At 34.0% G+C, this 17,335-nt stretch overlaps 1 protein-coding gene across 7 annotated transcripts in view; it reads left to right on the top strand.

Moving 5' to 3' along the window:
• Window positions 1-17,335, top strand: part of LOC126688509 (uncharacterized) — a 51,685-nt gene that overhangs the window by 30,412 nt on the left and 3,938 nt on the right. For 2 of the 7 annotated variants that reach the window (XM_050383224.1, XM_050383223.1), the window contains 12 exons: window positions 1,727-1,808; window positions 2,141-2,205; window positions 6,296-7,306; window positions 7,465-7,527; window positions 7,607-7,653; window positions 8,258-8,303; window positions 8,418-8,497; window positions 8,619-8,732; window positions 10,302-10,367; window positions 10,584-10,665; window positions 13,028-13,153; window positions 14,292-14,372. In XM_050383224.1, the coding sequence (XP_050239181.1) occupies window positions 1,727-1,808; window positions 2,141-2,205; window positions 6,296-7,306; window positions 7,465-7,527; window positions 7,607-7,653; window positions 8,258-8,303; window positions 8,418-8,497; window positions 8,619-8,732; window positions 10,302-10,367; window positions 10,584-10,665; window positions 13,028-13,153; window positions 14,292-14,372 (1,863 nt within the window). Of the gene's footprint in view, window positions 1-1,726; window positions 1,809-2,140; window positions 2,206-6,295; window positions 7,307-7,464; window positions 7,528-7,606; window positions 7,654-8,257; window positions 8,304-8,417; window positions 8,498-8,618; window positions 8,733-10,301; window positions 10,368-10,583; window positions 10,666-13,027; window positions 13,154-14,291; window positions 14,467-17,335 lie in introns of those variants that run through there. The other 5 variants (XM_050383226.1, XM_050383225.1, XR_007644277.1 and 2 more) reach the window with 5 other exon arrangements.

Genomic DNA, 17,335 nt, shown 5'->3' on the forward strand with positions numbered 1-17,335 from the left:
AATGAATTGTACATTAACAAAATCTGCAAAGAAGATTGGCTTACTCATTTTTTGGCTGTTGTCTTAAAAATGGATAGTTGTTCAAGTCAAAAAACGATGACTAAATAATGGAAATGAATCATGTAGGAAGTAACTCTGCAAATCTATTCCTTATAAAAAGAGACAGTTACATCACAGTTATGAAATGATAGATTGTTTCAGCATTTCTTAATATGAGTAGCCTAATAATAGAACTTTTTTATACAATTCCTGTTTGTGCTTAATGAAATATCCTATTCGTACCATCATCTTTAATTTGAGGGGATCAAGTCTTCTATTTGATGCTGTTAAATTATGTTGTTTAAAATCATGTATAACTTCAGAGGGATGCAAGGAATGTCTTTTGGTATTGATAGAGAGCTAATATTTTTTTAGTGGTACCATTGCATTGAATTGGTTGCAAGCGGAACATAGGCACTTTTGGTGTGTGTTGACCATGCACTCTTACGTAATGTAATGTCTTATGCATGATAGAGGTGGTGTGGTGATTGACCTTAATGCTAATGGTTATCCCAAATGTTCAATGAATGAATGAAGCTATGATCGTAGCACAGGTAGCTAGGGGAATGTAGGATTGATAGCATCTACTGCAAAATGGGGAAACCAAATCAAGTGTGAATTGATTATATGGCCTTGTAGAATTTTAGAAGAAATGTATTGTGCTCTTCTAGAAGAGTCTAGAATGTCCTAGTGGTGAGGTGTCATTGATGAGGTGTGTTCATCACTAGTTGTCATTATCAAGAATAATCTCTATTCCTTGGAACCAACTCTTGAACATATATGGAATATAGTGGCTGAGGACTAAATCAGATTTTCAGCTCCTCCTTTAATTCTCTTCTAAATACTCCTCTAACATGGTATCAGAGTAGGACTACCGTTTTCTACTATCTTAGTTTTTTCCCCCTTCTTTTTTCCATGCTCTGTTTATCATTTTTATCGGGCTGTTTTGTTGATTGGCTTAGGTTGAGTTTCTAGTGGTTTAAAAAATGCTGGAGTGAAAACACAAGAGTGTAGGTGTCTTCAATGTTGTTGTTGCCATAGTATGTTGTATATTGTTCACAAAAAATGAATAAAGCTTAAATAGAGTAAACATTCCTGAAAAGTGTAGACTACTAATCCATAAACGTATCTCCAGTCACCTTTTGAGTGTAGACTTATAATGCTTGTTAATAGATCTTGATCTCCTATGTTACATAATATCAAGAATGGAGACTGTAATCATGGGGTGTGTGTAACTTACCAATCAAAAAAGAAAACTGGAATTGCAAAGTATGAGAGGCAGAAGGCTATAATTAGAATTTTGACAGCAATGGTATAAATTTTAATGCAGTTAATCTTATTAGGTAGCTCTGCCTCCTACACATTAATTGGGTGAAGAGAATCTCTATCTTGTCCCCCCCTCACTTCCCCCCCCCCCCCCCCCACCCGCACCCCCCAAAAAAAAAAAGCCTGTTAGTAGCTATATCTAATTAATAAAAATTCTGCAATTCTACATCTTGTAATTCTTGTTATTGTAGTAATAATGATGAATCACCTTATAAATACGTTAATCGCATTCACAGAAACAATATCAATGTGTTTTACGAATAGTGAATTATAGTTTAGACTTTGATGTGGTGAAAGAGTTATTTGTATAGTTGCTTAACAACTTTACCTCTTGTTTCTAACTTCTGGTGTTAAACTTTAGGTAGCAGCTTGGGATGCAAACCTTGTAACCCCACATAAGCGCATGGGTAACGCAGGCATTAGTCTGGATTGTCTCTGTGATGGTGAGAATCTAAAACAAATTGCATGGTGTTTGATGTTAGAATTAGTATAATAGCATGTTGCCCAACTGTCTTAACTAATTTAGATTGGGTTTGTGCATCCAAATATTTAGTGAATGTATTGTGTTCCTATTGCCCTGGGAACTTGGACCGTCAATAGATTTAATATATATCTATAATTTCTTTTTTTCTTTTTTGTTAGGGTTAAAATTTTACAGGAACTAAACTACTTGATTTCTTTAATGACAAGCTTACCAATGTTTAACAGATTACTTGGATGCAGGGCTGCAATTTTTTTTTCAATACAATCTAATAACAAACATGTCATTTGCTAGGAAATTTGCATGAAGTAACGGTGGAGTTGGAAGGAATTGGTGGTGGTGGAAAAGTAAAGCTAGAGGTAAGTTTCCATGGTACACAAGAAAATCAGCTGTAGGTGAAAATAACTGCTGAAAATGTTCTTATAAACCTAAAATGTTCAATGGTCCTGGAAATTTGGTTTGCTCCTGATTTAACCTGCATCAAGCTTGTTCACATCTTACAAGTTGTTTCAGTCATTGGATGATTGGAACTGGTAGAGGTGTCGTGGTGTGAGGTAGGTACAGTACCTGTAGCTTGCTTGGGTTTACCTTTGGGGTCATTGATTTAGGCACAAAGTGCGTGGGATGCTACTATTGTGAAGGTGGAGAAGAGATTAGCATGTTGGAAAATATTGAATTATTCAAAAGGTGGGAGACTAATGCTGATTTGAAGCACTTTGTCCAGCATCCCTACTTATTTTCTCTCTTAATTTTCCCGTTTCAGTAGTGTTGGAATAATAGTTAAATAATTAAATTCATCAATCTCAAGTAGATTCTCAACAACTTAAGCTTTTGGAATAGGTAGTAATTTAATATGATATCAGAGAAGGTGGTCCTAAATCGAACCTTGTCTCCAATCAACCTCCCATTTAAAAAGTTAAAAATTCCATGTGTTGGGCCTCACTTATTAAGGGGAATGCAGGGCCAACATGTGAGGAGGAGTGTTAGAATAATGGTTAATTGATTAAATTCTTCATTCCCAATAGCTTAATCTTCTAGGGAATGGGGTCTTCAGTAAGAGGTGAGAGGACACTATGGTATGAGTTTATGAAGGAGTAATTGGAGCAATGGGAAATATTTTCTTGGGTTTTTTGTTTCAAGACAGGATGTTGGTAGGGTTCAGTTTTGGCATGATATTGGGTGTTGTGATGCTGCATTGAAGAATAAATTTCTGGACTAATTCTTAATCTCAATGAATAAGATGGTTTAGTTCCATTGTAATTAGGAATGTTTGGTGAAAATGTTCATCATTGGAATTTTAGATCTGTGAGATCCTAGCAAAATTAGGAATTAGAGGCTGTTGATACTTTTTATTCATTTATTTATTGTAATCTAATCTCTCATCAAGTGATGGTGAAAATATAATATCTCGGAGGCCTTCTTATGAAAAAAAAATGTTGGAGACCTTTTAAGAAAGGAAACTTGAGGGTTTTTCATTCTATGATGGTCTTAGAGGACTTTTAGTGGTCAAATTTCCTTGGGGGAATATCTAGGGTGCAAAATTACCTAGGGAAGTCACATTTTTCAGATTGGCAATTGCTTGAGAGCAAGATTTTAACAATTGATAATATGAGAAAACGGAGAAAATAATTGAGGATAGATGTTGCATTGATATGATTTGTGGCGAAATGGTAGATCAACTCCTCTTATATGTTGTTGTGGCAAGAGAATTGTAGATTTTCCTTTTGATTTGATTGTATTTGTTTCAAGTACAGTGAGTTTTCCATCGTAAACACATTGTACTTTTCCTATCAATAAAACTCTTATTACCATAAAAAAAAAAGAAAAGGAGAATTGTAGTCTTTAGCTTTGTCTTTGTTTGAGGCCTTTAGGTGATGCCTTGGATTCTGCTCGAACTGTTTTGCAGTTGAAAAGGAGATTTAGTTGTTAGGAGGCTATTCCTATTTATTACCTTGGCAACTTGGAGGGAGGGAAATAACTGTACTTTTCACAACATAGAGCTGAAAGGAAATAGCTGAATGAAAAATTGCTTAAAGCTATTTTCTACGTTCATTGTTTAATTGGCTATGTACTTTGGGCAATATACATTTGATATTTCTTGGATTTCATTGCTATTTGATTCTTAAATTGAGAGAGGATATAGTATACAAATCCCCTGTATCTATTCTTTTACTTTCTAATATAAATTTTAGGTGAAAAGCCACTTTTAGTCCCTACATTTTTAGGCGATTTCCATTTTAGTCCCTAAGTTTTATTTTACCGCTTTTAGTCCCTATTCTGGAAAACGCCTCCATTTTAGTCCCTGCCGTTACATTAGAAACGGAGGAAGCTGACGTGGCAAACGGCAGGAATAAATAATATTAAATTAATGTCCACGTGGCTTAAATTAATAATAAAAAATGTTTTTTGGCATTAAAAATGCCACGTCAGCTCTAAATAAAAAAAAAATTTATTAATTTTGACTAAATAAAAAAAATAATCATATGAATTGAGATCAGATCAAAAACATTGGCTGGGTTTGATTTTTTTTTTTTTTTAAAATAATAATAATTGAAACTGAATTCTTCAAAACCCAAACCCAAGTCTTCTCTCTCTCTCTGTCTCTACACATCCAAGCCACCACATGCAATATCCTCCACCACTATCTCTCTCTGACTGCCACTAAGATCCATAACACACCGCCTTCCACGGCTGACGTTTGGCTGATCTCAAAGAAGCCAATCTCCTCTAACCCACCACGTCTTTCTCTCTCTGAGATCTCCTCCACCACTATCTCTGTTAGGTTGTTTGGATGATGAAGACGATCTTGTCACAACCACCACCTTCTATGGCTGGCGTTGATGTCGTTTGGGTTTGGTGGTTTTAGATATGATGATGGATTTTGAAGCTTGATATGCAAGGTGAGAATGATGGTGGGGTTGGAGGTGGTGTGGGTTTTCGGAGTCCATTGCCACTGTTACTATTCAGATATGAAAAAATTGGAGGCTTTTTTTTTGGGTATTTTTTTATTTGGAATATGTTTGATGGGTTTATGGAATGGTATGTTATGAAAATAAATTTGTATTTCCCAAAGTTTGTATTTTTATTGTTGGGGTTGTTATGTTGGAGATGTACCTGATCTTAATTAGTGTTTTTTTCTTCATTGGTGTATTCAAATTGCTCAAAGTTTGAGCTCTTTAGATTTGTTTTGATTATCCTCTGCTTGGTCTGAAACCAAATGGGAAATGAGATTTCAAGAATCTCGTTCTGGAAATTTTTGATGAAGTGGCAGTTTATGAATTAGATCATAGGAATTTTATACAATGGAACTGGGTTTTGGATTTTGAAGCTGATGGAATAGGAGGTCGCTTGATGTTTCTATTGTGTTTGGTTGTCAAAGAAAAGAAAAGAAAATGTGATTTTAAAGTTGTAATTTTCTGGGCTGTGTTTGAATTTTTTGTGTTCTGGTACATTCATCTTATGTGTTCTTGAACCATTTTCTTAAAAAAAAAAATTTTCTTTCGCTTTTTTACTTCAGTGTTTTTCTTTCTTTTTTTATCTATTAAAATGTTGATGTGATTTTATTTATTTATTTAATTTCTGGGTTTGTGTTCTTGGATCTAGGTTTGTGTTGTTGTTGTTCTTGTTCAAGACACACTTAGATCTCAATTCACATTATTTTTAGTTTTTAAATCTGTTTTTATTTTTTTTATTTAGTTAAAATTAATAAATTAATTTTTTTAATTTAAATGCTGACGTGACATTTTTTTATTATTAATTTAGGCCATGTGGACATTAATTTAATATTATTTATTCCTGCCGTTTGCCACGTCAGCTTCCTCCGTTTCTGATGTAACGACAGGGACTAAAATGGAGGCGTTTTCCAGAATAGGGACTAAAAGCGGTAAAAATAAAACTTAGGGACTAAAATGGAAATCGCCTAAAATGTAGGGACTAAAAGTGGCTTTTCGCCTAAATTTTATTACTTATTAAAAAAAAAAGTTGTGGATCCTCTAAGAACAAACTTATGGAGTACTTTTTTTTTAATTGGGTCTTGTTCCTAGCGTGTTCTTTCTTTTATCTCTGTTTTTGAATTATAAAATTCACAAGTGTCTCATTAGGTGGAGATTGGAATCCATGAAGCTTCTTCTTAGATTTTTAGAGGGGAAAAGAGTAAAGTTTCTATATTTTGGGTGTATTTTTTCTCCTTTATCCATATAGGTAGAAAATTACTGAGAGTTTCAAGGGCAATGTGATTAGATTTTGGAGCTTATTTTCAAGCTCTAAAATCTCACTTTTTTTAGGTACCATAACTTCAAGCTGGTATGAATATCTAATTCATTTATGTTACTCTTAAGGCTTCATGTGCTGTTTTTTTAATTTGTAATCCTGCAGGCTTTATTTATCAACATGAACTAGTATTTTCTTTAATAAGTCTATGGCTTATTCTTTCTAGTGGTGAGGTTTCAGGTTAAGTACAAAAGTTTTGATGAAATTGAAGAAGACAAAAAATGGTGGAGGGTCCCCTTTGTTATAGAATTTCTTCGGAAAAATGGTTTTGAGTCTGCTCTGAAAATGGTTGTGGGCACAGAGTCTGTGCAAGCGCGTCAGTTTGTAAAGTATGCTTTTGGGCAGCTAAAGGCATTCAATGATGCAAATCTTTGGAAGGGTCAGTTTCCAAATGATGACAAGTATGATACGGACATGCCGTCACCAATGGATGAAGACCTGGAAGCCTCTTCTAGTGACACAGGCTACGTCAGAGAGAGAAAAATAGAGGATTTTCATGTCGATAATGGTGGTATGGAGAATGGGCTTCCCTTTGAACCATTGGAACCAGTTGGTAACTCTGAGCAATCAGATAAAATTTTTTGGAAGAATTTGACTGATGTCATCAGTCAAAATGTTGTTCAGAAACTTGGGCTCTCTGTTCCTGAGAAATTAAAGTGGGATGGATTTGACTTATTAAATAGAATTGGCTCACAGTCACGAAAAATTGCAGAGGCAGGTTATGTTGAATCAGGGCTTGCAACTCCAGAAAGTTTGGATGATGAAATTGATAAAATAAGTGGCTCGGGCATTAGCTCAAATAAGTCTTCAATACCAGATATTAAAAAAATAACACAGGATATAATGGGGCAAACTGATTCTGTTTTAGGAGCATTAATGCTTCTGAATGCAACATTTTCTCAACAAAAGGATGGAAATTCTGTAGGAAAGGATGAAACAAAAGAACAGGCTTCTACCAAACTGGAAGATGATAATGTTGTAGGATATTCCCCAAGTGAGAAACTTGTCAGCTCAGAGAATGGCTTAGCATTGGATAAAAAGAGAGCTGAGGAGATGAAAGCACTGTTCTCAACTGCAGAAAGTGCCATTGAAGCCTGGGCGATGCTTGCCTCTTCACTGGGTCATTCTACTTTTATTAAATCTGAATTTGAGAAAATATGTTTCTTAGATAATGCATCCACTGACACACAGGTGAGCTTTTATTCCTCAACCAGGAAATCATTTTCCTTGTTATATTTCTCTGAGTTCAATGGAATGGAATGTGTTTCTTAACCATATAAGTGGAGAAATGTCATAATTTGATTTTGGGAATTGTGTTTTGTAAATCACTAAATTATGGGGAGCTGCAGGTTGCAATTTGGCGCGATATAGCAAGGAGAAGATTAGTTGTTGCTTTTAGAGGAACAGAACAAGTAGGTTATATCACGTTGTTCTCAGTGCAATTGGGTTATTTGGCTTCAGTTCAAATTGTTCATACATTTATCTTTTCAGACACAATGGAAGGACTTGATAACTGATCTAATGCTAGTTCCTGCTGGGTAATATAATATCTATCCAAGCTACGAATTTTTTAGTGATTTGTAAATTTTTAATTCTTTTAAGACCTTCTGCTATTAAGTCTGGTTTAGCTGCATTTGTCAAAAACAGCACACTTACTGATTTGGTGGATGTGGATTTCAATGGAGAGATTGCCCATGTGCAGCTTGATTGCAGTATTGATTTGTCATTAGCTGAATAATGCTTTGTTATATTTAGATCAAAAAACATTTTAATTTCATAAATGACCTTCCAGCTAATCAGAATGCAAGGAAGTAATTTTATTATGGCTTTTGCAACCTGTTATCTAATACAATCCTAAATTTTGGGCAGCAGTTCATTGTGATCATTCTTACTAGAATTATTTGTTTGGTGTCACATCACATTTAAAATTAAAAAAAAAAAATAGATGCTTTTATTTTCTAATATGTCCTGGATAATAATACTTGTTAAAAAAAAAAAAAATTTCTGCATAATGTTAACTAGCCCTAGGGATTCTTATTGCTTTATCTAACATCTTCATAATTTTGAGGTGGTTCCATTAAGTGTTACACATTATATTTTTGTTCTAGTTCTGATTCTTATATATATATATATCATATACAGGCTAAATCCTGAAAGGATAGGTGGAGATTTCAAGCAAGAAGTTCAAGTATGTAAATGAAATGGTAGATTGAATTGTGTTTAAGAGTATTCATGAGATGCGCGAAGTGTTAAACAATATCTGTTTAATGTAGTATCAGTAATGGAGCAGTAATTATTTCAGGTCCACAGTGGTTTTCTAAGTGCATATGATTCCGTCAGGGCAAGGATTATGTCTCTCATCAAACTTGCAATTGGTTATATGTAAGTTGTTCATTTGTTCAATTTTATTCTAAGTGTGGAGCTAACATCTTAATGTTGCATGAGAAATATGTTTGATTTTGTTAGATGACAAAATATAAGTGAAATTTTGTTTTTTTGACAGAGATGATCTTGCTGAGCCACCATTCAAATGGCATGTGTATGTGACTGGTCATAGTTTAGGTGGTGCATTGGCTACCCTTCTCGCTCTTGAGCTTTCCTCTAGTCAGTTAGCTATGTGGGTTCTTTATCTTTCTACTTATGAAGTCATTCTTTTTCATTCTTCAGTACATTACATTAAATATGCATGTGCGTGTCTTTACATGCAAAAATTTGGGTAGGAAAGATTTACTATACAATGCTTTTGGAGAGTTTTGATGTTTCCTTGAGGTCAATCCAACCTTCACATGTTAGCCCTGTTTTTTAAAATTTTTATTCTTTTTATTATTTAAAAAAAAAAAAAAAACCAATTGTGAAGATTCTAGTCTCTATAGCTTCTTAGTTTGAGAGGTTTAGTTGGTTGGGATGATGAGAAGAATTTAATAATATAATGATGGTAACCTGCCAGAGCTTGACATAATTTGTCCTATAATCTTGTGCACACTTGTGTAAATTGCACATATACCTATAGTGCATTTATATGTAACAACATAGGATACATGGCATCACTATTCAACATAAAATGGTGGGCACTAATCATTTACAATATTATAGAAGGCAGAAAGGATGACATGATACATGGAGGTGGAGGGGAAAAGTATTTTTTTGAGTATAACAATGATAATTTTTGGCTTCTATCCATATTGAAATTGAAAACCAGTGTTTGCATGTGTGTATTTATAGTTATCTTTGCATAATTTCTTGTAAGTTGATGTTTTATTTTCTTAGGAATTTAAATTCAGAATGAGGACAATAATGTTTGTGACTCATTGTTTATAATATGAGTTATGTTTGCAAAGGAAGATGATACTGAGGAGCAAAAAATGGCATGGTGTGTTGGTGGGTTGGACAGTGTGCAAGATGTGTTAAACGAGCAAGATATTTGGAATGTTTCGCAATCATGCCAGCATGCTAAGGCTGTTGTATTCAGGAAGGAAGGGCTCAAACAGGTCACCTTACAACCAGCACCCTGTTTGAGCCCTTTCCTTGCTTGAATTCAATGACCTTAGCACTCTGGTATGCTTGTTAAACATCTAAATATTTTGCTAATTTAACATGGCTTGCTAACTTTCCATGGTCCACCGATATATTACTCCTACTGTTATTTGTTGCAAGTGGAACAGTATGGGGCTATTTGGAATATTGAGCAACATTGCGAGGTGATTGGTTGGTTTTAAACTTCAGGGGGAACATTGCAACTTGCGTGATAGATTAGGGTGGTTATTTATAATTTAGCTGAAGATTTTTATGGAAAGTGGAACACACTTCATGATTCTTTTCCTCATGATTTACAAAATTTGGAAGCATGACTTACAAGTTGTAATGGATTGTAAAGCTTATCACGTATTCTTGCAAGTGACATGTGGGAACATAGTGTCATCATAGCTTAAAATATGTAGAAAAATGCACAGAAGCTTACTAGAGGTAGGGGAAATAAAGAACTATGTCTATGTTTTCAAGAAATGTAGTTTGCCTTCTAGGAAGTTGATAATATTAAGTTCTTCAAAATATGGTGGTTATCTGTGGACTCATCCCAATAAATGCCATTGGTGGTATATTAGAAAATTGGATCTATTGACTTTTCAGGTTTTTCTGAAATAATATTTAGTAACTATAGAAATCTAATTAGATTTATTTTATGATATAGTTGTGGATGTTTGGGGTTCACTGGGTGTTACTTGAGCGAGTTGTGGTTGTATCATTTGGGTGGAAGGTTAGTGTTGGACTTGTTGGTGCTCATGGTAACTTTTATCTTGGAAGATACCTGTTGTCAATAAAATTATTATTTTCTACAAACAAAAATGTTGATAGAACTTACTACACCCTAGTAACCTTAGAAATTTGATTCATTTTACTTTTTCTTTTATAATGTGTTTAAGACCATTGGCGTGGAGCTTATCATAAAAACATCTTCTTTTGTGTGTACCAGGCATGGGACAATCTCTGTGACTATGTATAACTTTGGATCTCCTAGAGTTGGTAACAAAAAATTTGCAGAATATTATAATGAGGTAATAAAAAATTGTACTTATTATCCTTATTATCTACCTTGCAAAAAAAAAAAAAAAAAAAAAAAAAAAAAAAAAAAACTGTACTTATTATCTTCAATTGTTACTCATAATTCTTTCTTATTTGATAGAATTTTGCATATTAGCTAGGGCGGAAATGAAAGAAAAGCAAGCCTGATTTCAAGGCTATAATAATCAGCGAAGAAACCCCAACTGTCAGTTCTAAGGGATGACCTTAATATAATTTCAAAATAAATTCAATAACATGTCTGCTGCTGCAAAGTCAACAATTTAGCTATATGAGAAACTTACAAAACATTAATATAAGTAATCTAAACCTTCAAACCCTGTGTCTTAACTTAAATAGAATAAAATGAAAAGTACAAAACTACCTCATCAAAATATGCTACTGGTGTGTGAAAACTATTCCTGCTTATTTAGTCTTTGTTTGTCTGCTTCTTCCAGTCTAACTCTTTTTGAAAAGATGGTTTGGACTTGTGCTGAGGTGAGAAATTAATGCACTAGAGAGGGTAAGAGTGAGTTGATTCAAGTTTTGGGATCGAAAATAGTTAGACGAAGATCTAAAATGACATTAGTAGAAGTAGTAAGAAAAGGACATGTCAATAAAGGAGGTAATAGAGAATACAACTTCTAATAGGATAGAATGATGGAAAAGAATACATGTGGTTGACCTTGACTAGTTTGTTGAGGATAAAGATCTTGCATACCTTTCTAATTTCTTTGGTATTTTTCTGAGTTTGGCCGGATGGGGCTAGCCCCCTACTTCCATAGGTCCTTGGTTTGACCTCCTAATGAGAATTGAGGTCTTTACGTAGGCTTCTCATCTCCAAGACTTGCTTGCTCTATATGGAGTGCGCCTACTAGGATGTATTTGCTTTACTCATACCTAATTACTTGCTAACGAACCCAAAGCACCTATGCTTGCCGGAGGCAGAAAATCTTTAAAAAGGGTTTGATTACTACAATTGGTTTGAATCTTTGAAGGGATTGGGGGGACCCTCCCACCTAGACAACCTGGAAAAGCTTCTTTTATTAGTAATAAGGTGTGTGGGAGGTTAAGTTAGGGTCAAGGTTCTTGGAAATTTTCCCATTTTCCTAGAGCTCTTTTTTTATTATTATGCAGATAGTAAAGAGCTTGAGGAAAGCAAGATTAAATAAAAAATATTCAAGAATTATGGTCTAGTTTTGATGCAAGGCTTTCTTGGCATCTTTTGTAAGCTACTTTAGTTATTATTGAGTTTTAATATTAAGTTTCTTTAGGTTCGAATTTTGTTATTTTGTGTTTTGAGTCCTTTCCCATTTGGTTTAGAAGTTCTTCAGTAGGTTTTTAATTTTTAAAAAAAAAAAAAAAATGTTATTAGTAATTGTAGTCTTTCAAGAAATAGCTTATTTCTAGCTTTAGTCCTTCTAGGAAAGAATTTATTATGTCCTTGATAAAGGCTTTTTTGAAGTGAATATGATTGATAGTGAGCTTTTTTTTTTTTTTTTTTGATAGAGATTGATGGTGAGATTGATTTGAATAAAACTCCATCGGTTTATTTGAAGCTCTGAGGGTGTGATTTCCTTCTCCTACCTAAGTGTAATTGTTAAGGAAAACCTAGGTCTGATTGCCTAGTGTTCATTCTTCTTTATTCTCACTCCATTAAACTCTAAAAATATTCATAACCCAACTTTTATTAACCTAAACATACTCAAGCCCTTAAACATCACTATATTCAAGAACCCCTCAAGATCTTATCAAGAAATCTAATTTAGTGTTGAACTCCTAAGATCCTACATCAAAATTGATACTAGAGCCCATTCAGGCTTCTGTCCTGCGTCATTTTCTCTTCCTCTTTTCACTTATGCTGCTGATCTTATCTTATGTAACATACTATTAAAAATATTGGTTGATCTTTATCATGTTTATTTCTCATTTCATTCTCTTCTCACATTTTCAATCCTTCTTCCATTTCCTTCTTGTCTTATCATTCCCCTATACTTCATAGTTTTACTAGGGTTTCAAGAATCTAACTGTTGGTTTCAAGAATCTGACTGTTGGAGTTATGGCCAGATCTCAGGTTCGAAATCTTAGTATTTTCTTGCACATTGCTGCGACTTATTATGTTCTGGACAAAGGAGTCATTCATTTACATTATCAGAAGCTGTCTGGATCCAGAACCCTTAAGTTCTGGTTAATGATATGATGGGCAAACTTAACCACTGAGTTGACTAGTAAAATGGCTTAAGAGACTCACGTACACATTGATTTTACTGTTGATTCTTCATGCATCTGCTTCTCTTATATCATGCCCTGATTGCACGTTTGGGAATGCTTACACAACCTTCAATACTTACATTGCAGAAAGTTAAAGATAGCTGGCGAGTTGTAAACCACAGAGATATTATACCAACCGTCCCTCGCCTGATGGGTTATTGCCATGTAGCTCAACCTGTTTATCTGGCAGCTGGAGATCTAAGAGATGCCTTGGTGTGTAGTTTGTTTGGTCTATGCCCTGGTCCTTTTTTTCCTTTCTCAAAATTTAATATATATACTTTTTTATAAGTAAGAAAATTTTTATTGAGAAAGGACTACTATATACAAAAAGAGTGAAGTAGGCAATAAAAATATTTACAAATAATGAAGAAAAGGAAATTATGTACAAGAGAAAAGAGAATCTATAAACAACGGAATGGAATCACTAGAAGTGAATCCCCAAGCTCATAACATATAGAACGTATGACAGGCTCTATAATTTGTTATCTTCATAAATATTTTTTGGCATGCGCTGTATATATTTAATTTTATTCTTATGGATGGAATGGATTAAATGGTGCCCTCACTAGATTGTGACTTGCAAGGTCGAAACATTGATTTGATTCCAGAGGAGCGTTAGCAACATTATATGTAACTGTCATTTTGAGAATATAACTTAAATGACCTTGTATATGGATGTTGTGGATTTGGCACTTCCTGCCTGCTTTCTTTCTAATGACCTCATCCATACATTAGAGACATTAATTATGAAGAAATTAAGGAACCATAAAGAATCAATATCTTTACATTACTTTTTTTTCCATATAGTTAGAGCTTAGAACACCTCCAGAGAGCTGCCATGTTGCTAGATTGGAAAATTTTAACTTCAGTAAATTTGTTCAGCTTACTTAGCCTGCTAACAGCTCTAGTGTTGTTTCAGGTTTTTTATGTTTTTGCCTCTTTGAAATTAAAAAATTCTTTTTTTACCCCTATTATAGCTTATTGGGTTATTCTGTTTTCAGTGGTAAAGCATTTCTTTACTCATTTAGCACCCTTATGATTGATTATATAATTTTTGATTTATTTAATTAAGCCCCCTCTCCTTTTTTTTTTTTTTTCCAATGAGTGTATAGTTTACTTTCAAGTCCAAACCGTGACCACTTAAAGCTATTTTCTCGAGAAAAACATAAGAAATCAAAAGCATATGCCAATTTTATGTGGTCAGCAACTGTAATTCTTTTAGTATAGTAAATCCGCTTTTTACCAACTTATGTACTTGGCAGTATCAATGCTGAAAATTAGTTTCGCATTATATAAAAATTAGTTTGATAGCTGAATGATAAGTTAATTAGTCTAGTACATGCTATCCCAGGAAAATATGGAGCTTTCAGGAGATGGTTACCAAGGTGATGTGCTTGGGGAGTCCACACCAGATGTTCTTGTCATTGAATTTGTACGTTTCTACTTATTCATTTTCTTCTTCCTTTGTAATTATCATGTTTGAATGCCTATTCTTTTATATCTATCAATATATTAAATTTGGTATATAGAGTATGTGCACATTAAAGTTTTGAATTTGCAATACATATATACTAACATATCATGATATTTGCCTATATATTTGTAAACACTAACATAAAATTTATAAATTACTGACAGTATTATCAATACAGAAAAGAAAGAGAAAAAAAGAAAAAAAACAGTATCATTAATGTATCAACTTGCATCACCATGATATATTTATTGACATCACCATGACATCCATTAGCTGCAGCTAGAGGAAAAAATGGTTCAAAAACAGAGTATATTGGTCAGTTCAACTGGCTAAACCGTGAACTGTTCTCATTTCTAGTCTGGTTTAACCTCTATAAACTACTCTTGACAGTTGAATTGGACTCAATCTGATTGACTGGTTTAACCAGATTGAGCCAGCTAATGAACTGCGATATCCAGTGAAATTTTATCAATTCAGTAAATTTTAAAAAAAGAATAAAATTCACATTTTATACCTTTTCTCCCTGAAATACTCCATAAATCTTGTATTTTTTGAATCTAAATGTAAGGTTTAAATTATTTAATACATAGTTAATTAGTGTGTAAATTGTACTATATTATCTTATTGTGTTATATATTTAATTATTATGTTTTGTGATAAAATTGGTTGAGCCAGTGTTTGAACCGGTGAATCAGCCAAACATGGAAAGTACAGGAGCACTAAAAAATGAAAAAGCGAAAAGTAGAAAACTACTAATACCTAATTTTAATTTAAAAAATGATATCACAAAAGGTAAGGAAGGACTATTGCCCAAAGACAACATTGAGTTACAATGCAGTTTTATAATTCTTGTTATGTGTATGTAATAGGGGTGGCAAATGGACGGGTTGGGTCATAAATGGGTTGGGTGTGCAATTACCCATTTATCCATTTATGACCCATTTATATATAAATTATTTATCTATTATCTGCCCAACCCATTTAATTAGTAACCCGCTCATTTAACCCAATATGATCCAAATAAATAAATAACTTGTTAAAAACTTTAAAAACAAAAATTAAAAAGATCAAAAATCACTTTTCTTGTTATTTCCTTTCATTTTCCCTTCACAAAATTCATTTCTCAGCAACCAAACAAAGCCACAGAGAGAAAAAAAATGACTTTTTTCTTCTCTGTGCTGCTTTGTCTCCTTCAACCTCACTCTTCCACTCCCCCAAAACTCTCTGAAACTCACCACGTTCCTCTTCCTAACCCTATCGAAATCAACAACCCCATCCCCATCCTCCACCTCTGCCCCAATTGCGTTCCTTATTGCCGACAGATCGATCTGAAGCTGCGACCTCGGAGTCTGCTTTTCTTGAACGAGTTGGCTTGGTGGCCCATGAGTTGGATATCTGCGTCCGTTGAGTCATGAACCTCTTGCCGACCTTTGGATATGAAGGAGAACGCGCTTGAATTTGACGAAGAAGAAGACAACGTTGTTGCTCGATTCTTGTTGTCCATGGCTGACTCTGAAAAAGCTAGGGTTTCTCTTCATTCTTTGAAAATTTCTAGGGCTTGAAAGAATTGAATTCTCTCTCTCTCTCTCTCTCTCTCTCTCTGAGAAAATGTTGAGAAATCTAGAGGTTAAAGTGTTTGGGAAAGTGTTTGGTTACTGAGAAAATCTAAGGGAGAGTGAGACTGAGGTCATACTATTTATTTAAGTTTTAGATTTTAGAAGGTTTAGTGGGTATTAGTGGGTTTAATTTTAAATTTTAGGTGGGATTAGTGGGTATTAGTGAATTTATTCATTTAGACCCATCTAATTAAATAACCAAATGGGTATTTATCCATTTAACCCAAATACTCAAATGAGTTGGGTTAAGACTTATCCAAATAAGGTGGGTAATGGACGGGTTCATGGATATGGATAAAAATTGCCATCCCTAGTATGTATTAGTGTTTGGGGCAAAAATGAAATATCAATGTAATTAACATATTAACCTTATATAAATAATATGCATGTGTGTGAGCTGTATTGGAAGTGTGTTCCACAATTAATTAACCATGGAAGATGATGCGGTGGAATTTGATTGCATAGACACTAGGTGACAATATTCTTCCTCAGGAATGGAGACTATTTGGAACAATCACTAGGGTTTTTTGCTTAGGAGGAGATTGGTAAGGTGTGTAGGCTTCGTAAAGCCATTTATGGCCTTAAGCAATCTCCCAGGACTTCATATGACAATTTCAGTGAAGCTGTAGTTGAATTTGGGCTACATTGTGTCAATTTAAATATTCTTCTCTCTCTTTTACCTCTTAGAAAGGGAAGATCTTGTTTATAGTTATGTTGATGATGTAATTATTACTGGGGATGACATTAAGAAGGAGATTGATGAATAGGAATTCCTTCAAAACTCGTTCTAGGAATTCCTTCAAAACACATTTCAAATGAAGGATCTAGGAAATTTTTTGTTATTTCTTGGGTATTTTAGGTAACTTGATTTAAAGAAGGAATTAGTTTGCTGCAAAGAAATTGTTTTGGAAGAATCAAACATGTTAAGCTCTAAACCAGTAGACACTCTTATGGATCCTATTGTCAAACTATTTGTGGATTGTCTAGTTCTGGGGGATAACATCACCTAGTTGCCAAGTTGAACTATCTTATCATTATTTTTCTAGATATATCTTTTGCAGTTACTTCTGAGTTAGTATAAGAAGGTGTCTATTGGAGAGAGAACACCTAGGGGAATCTCTTTGAGTAGTTAATATAATATATAGGGACACCACCTAACCCAAAAGACTTAAGCCTCTAAGTTTGGTCTCAACTATGTTATATTAACCACTCCTTCTTGTCATTCTTATCCAATGTGAGTCTTCACTCACATTGGTCACTTATGAGTTGAAGCTTTTACATGTTTAGATGAGGTATGATCACCTT

Source organism: Quercus robur, chromosome 6, assembly GCF_932294415.1.
Source record: "Quercus robur chromosome 6, dhQueRobu3.1, whole genome shotgun sequence".
Taxonomy (NCBI): domain Eukaryota; kingdom Viridiplantae; phylum Streptophyta; class Magnoliopsida; order Fagales; family Fagaceae; genus Quercus; species Quercus robur.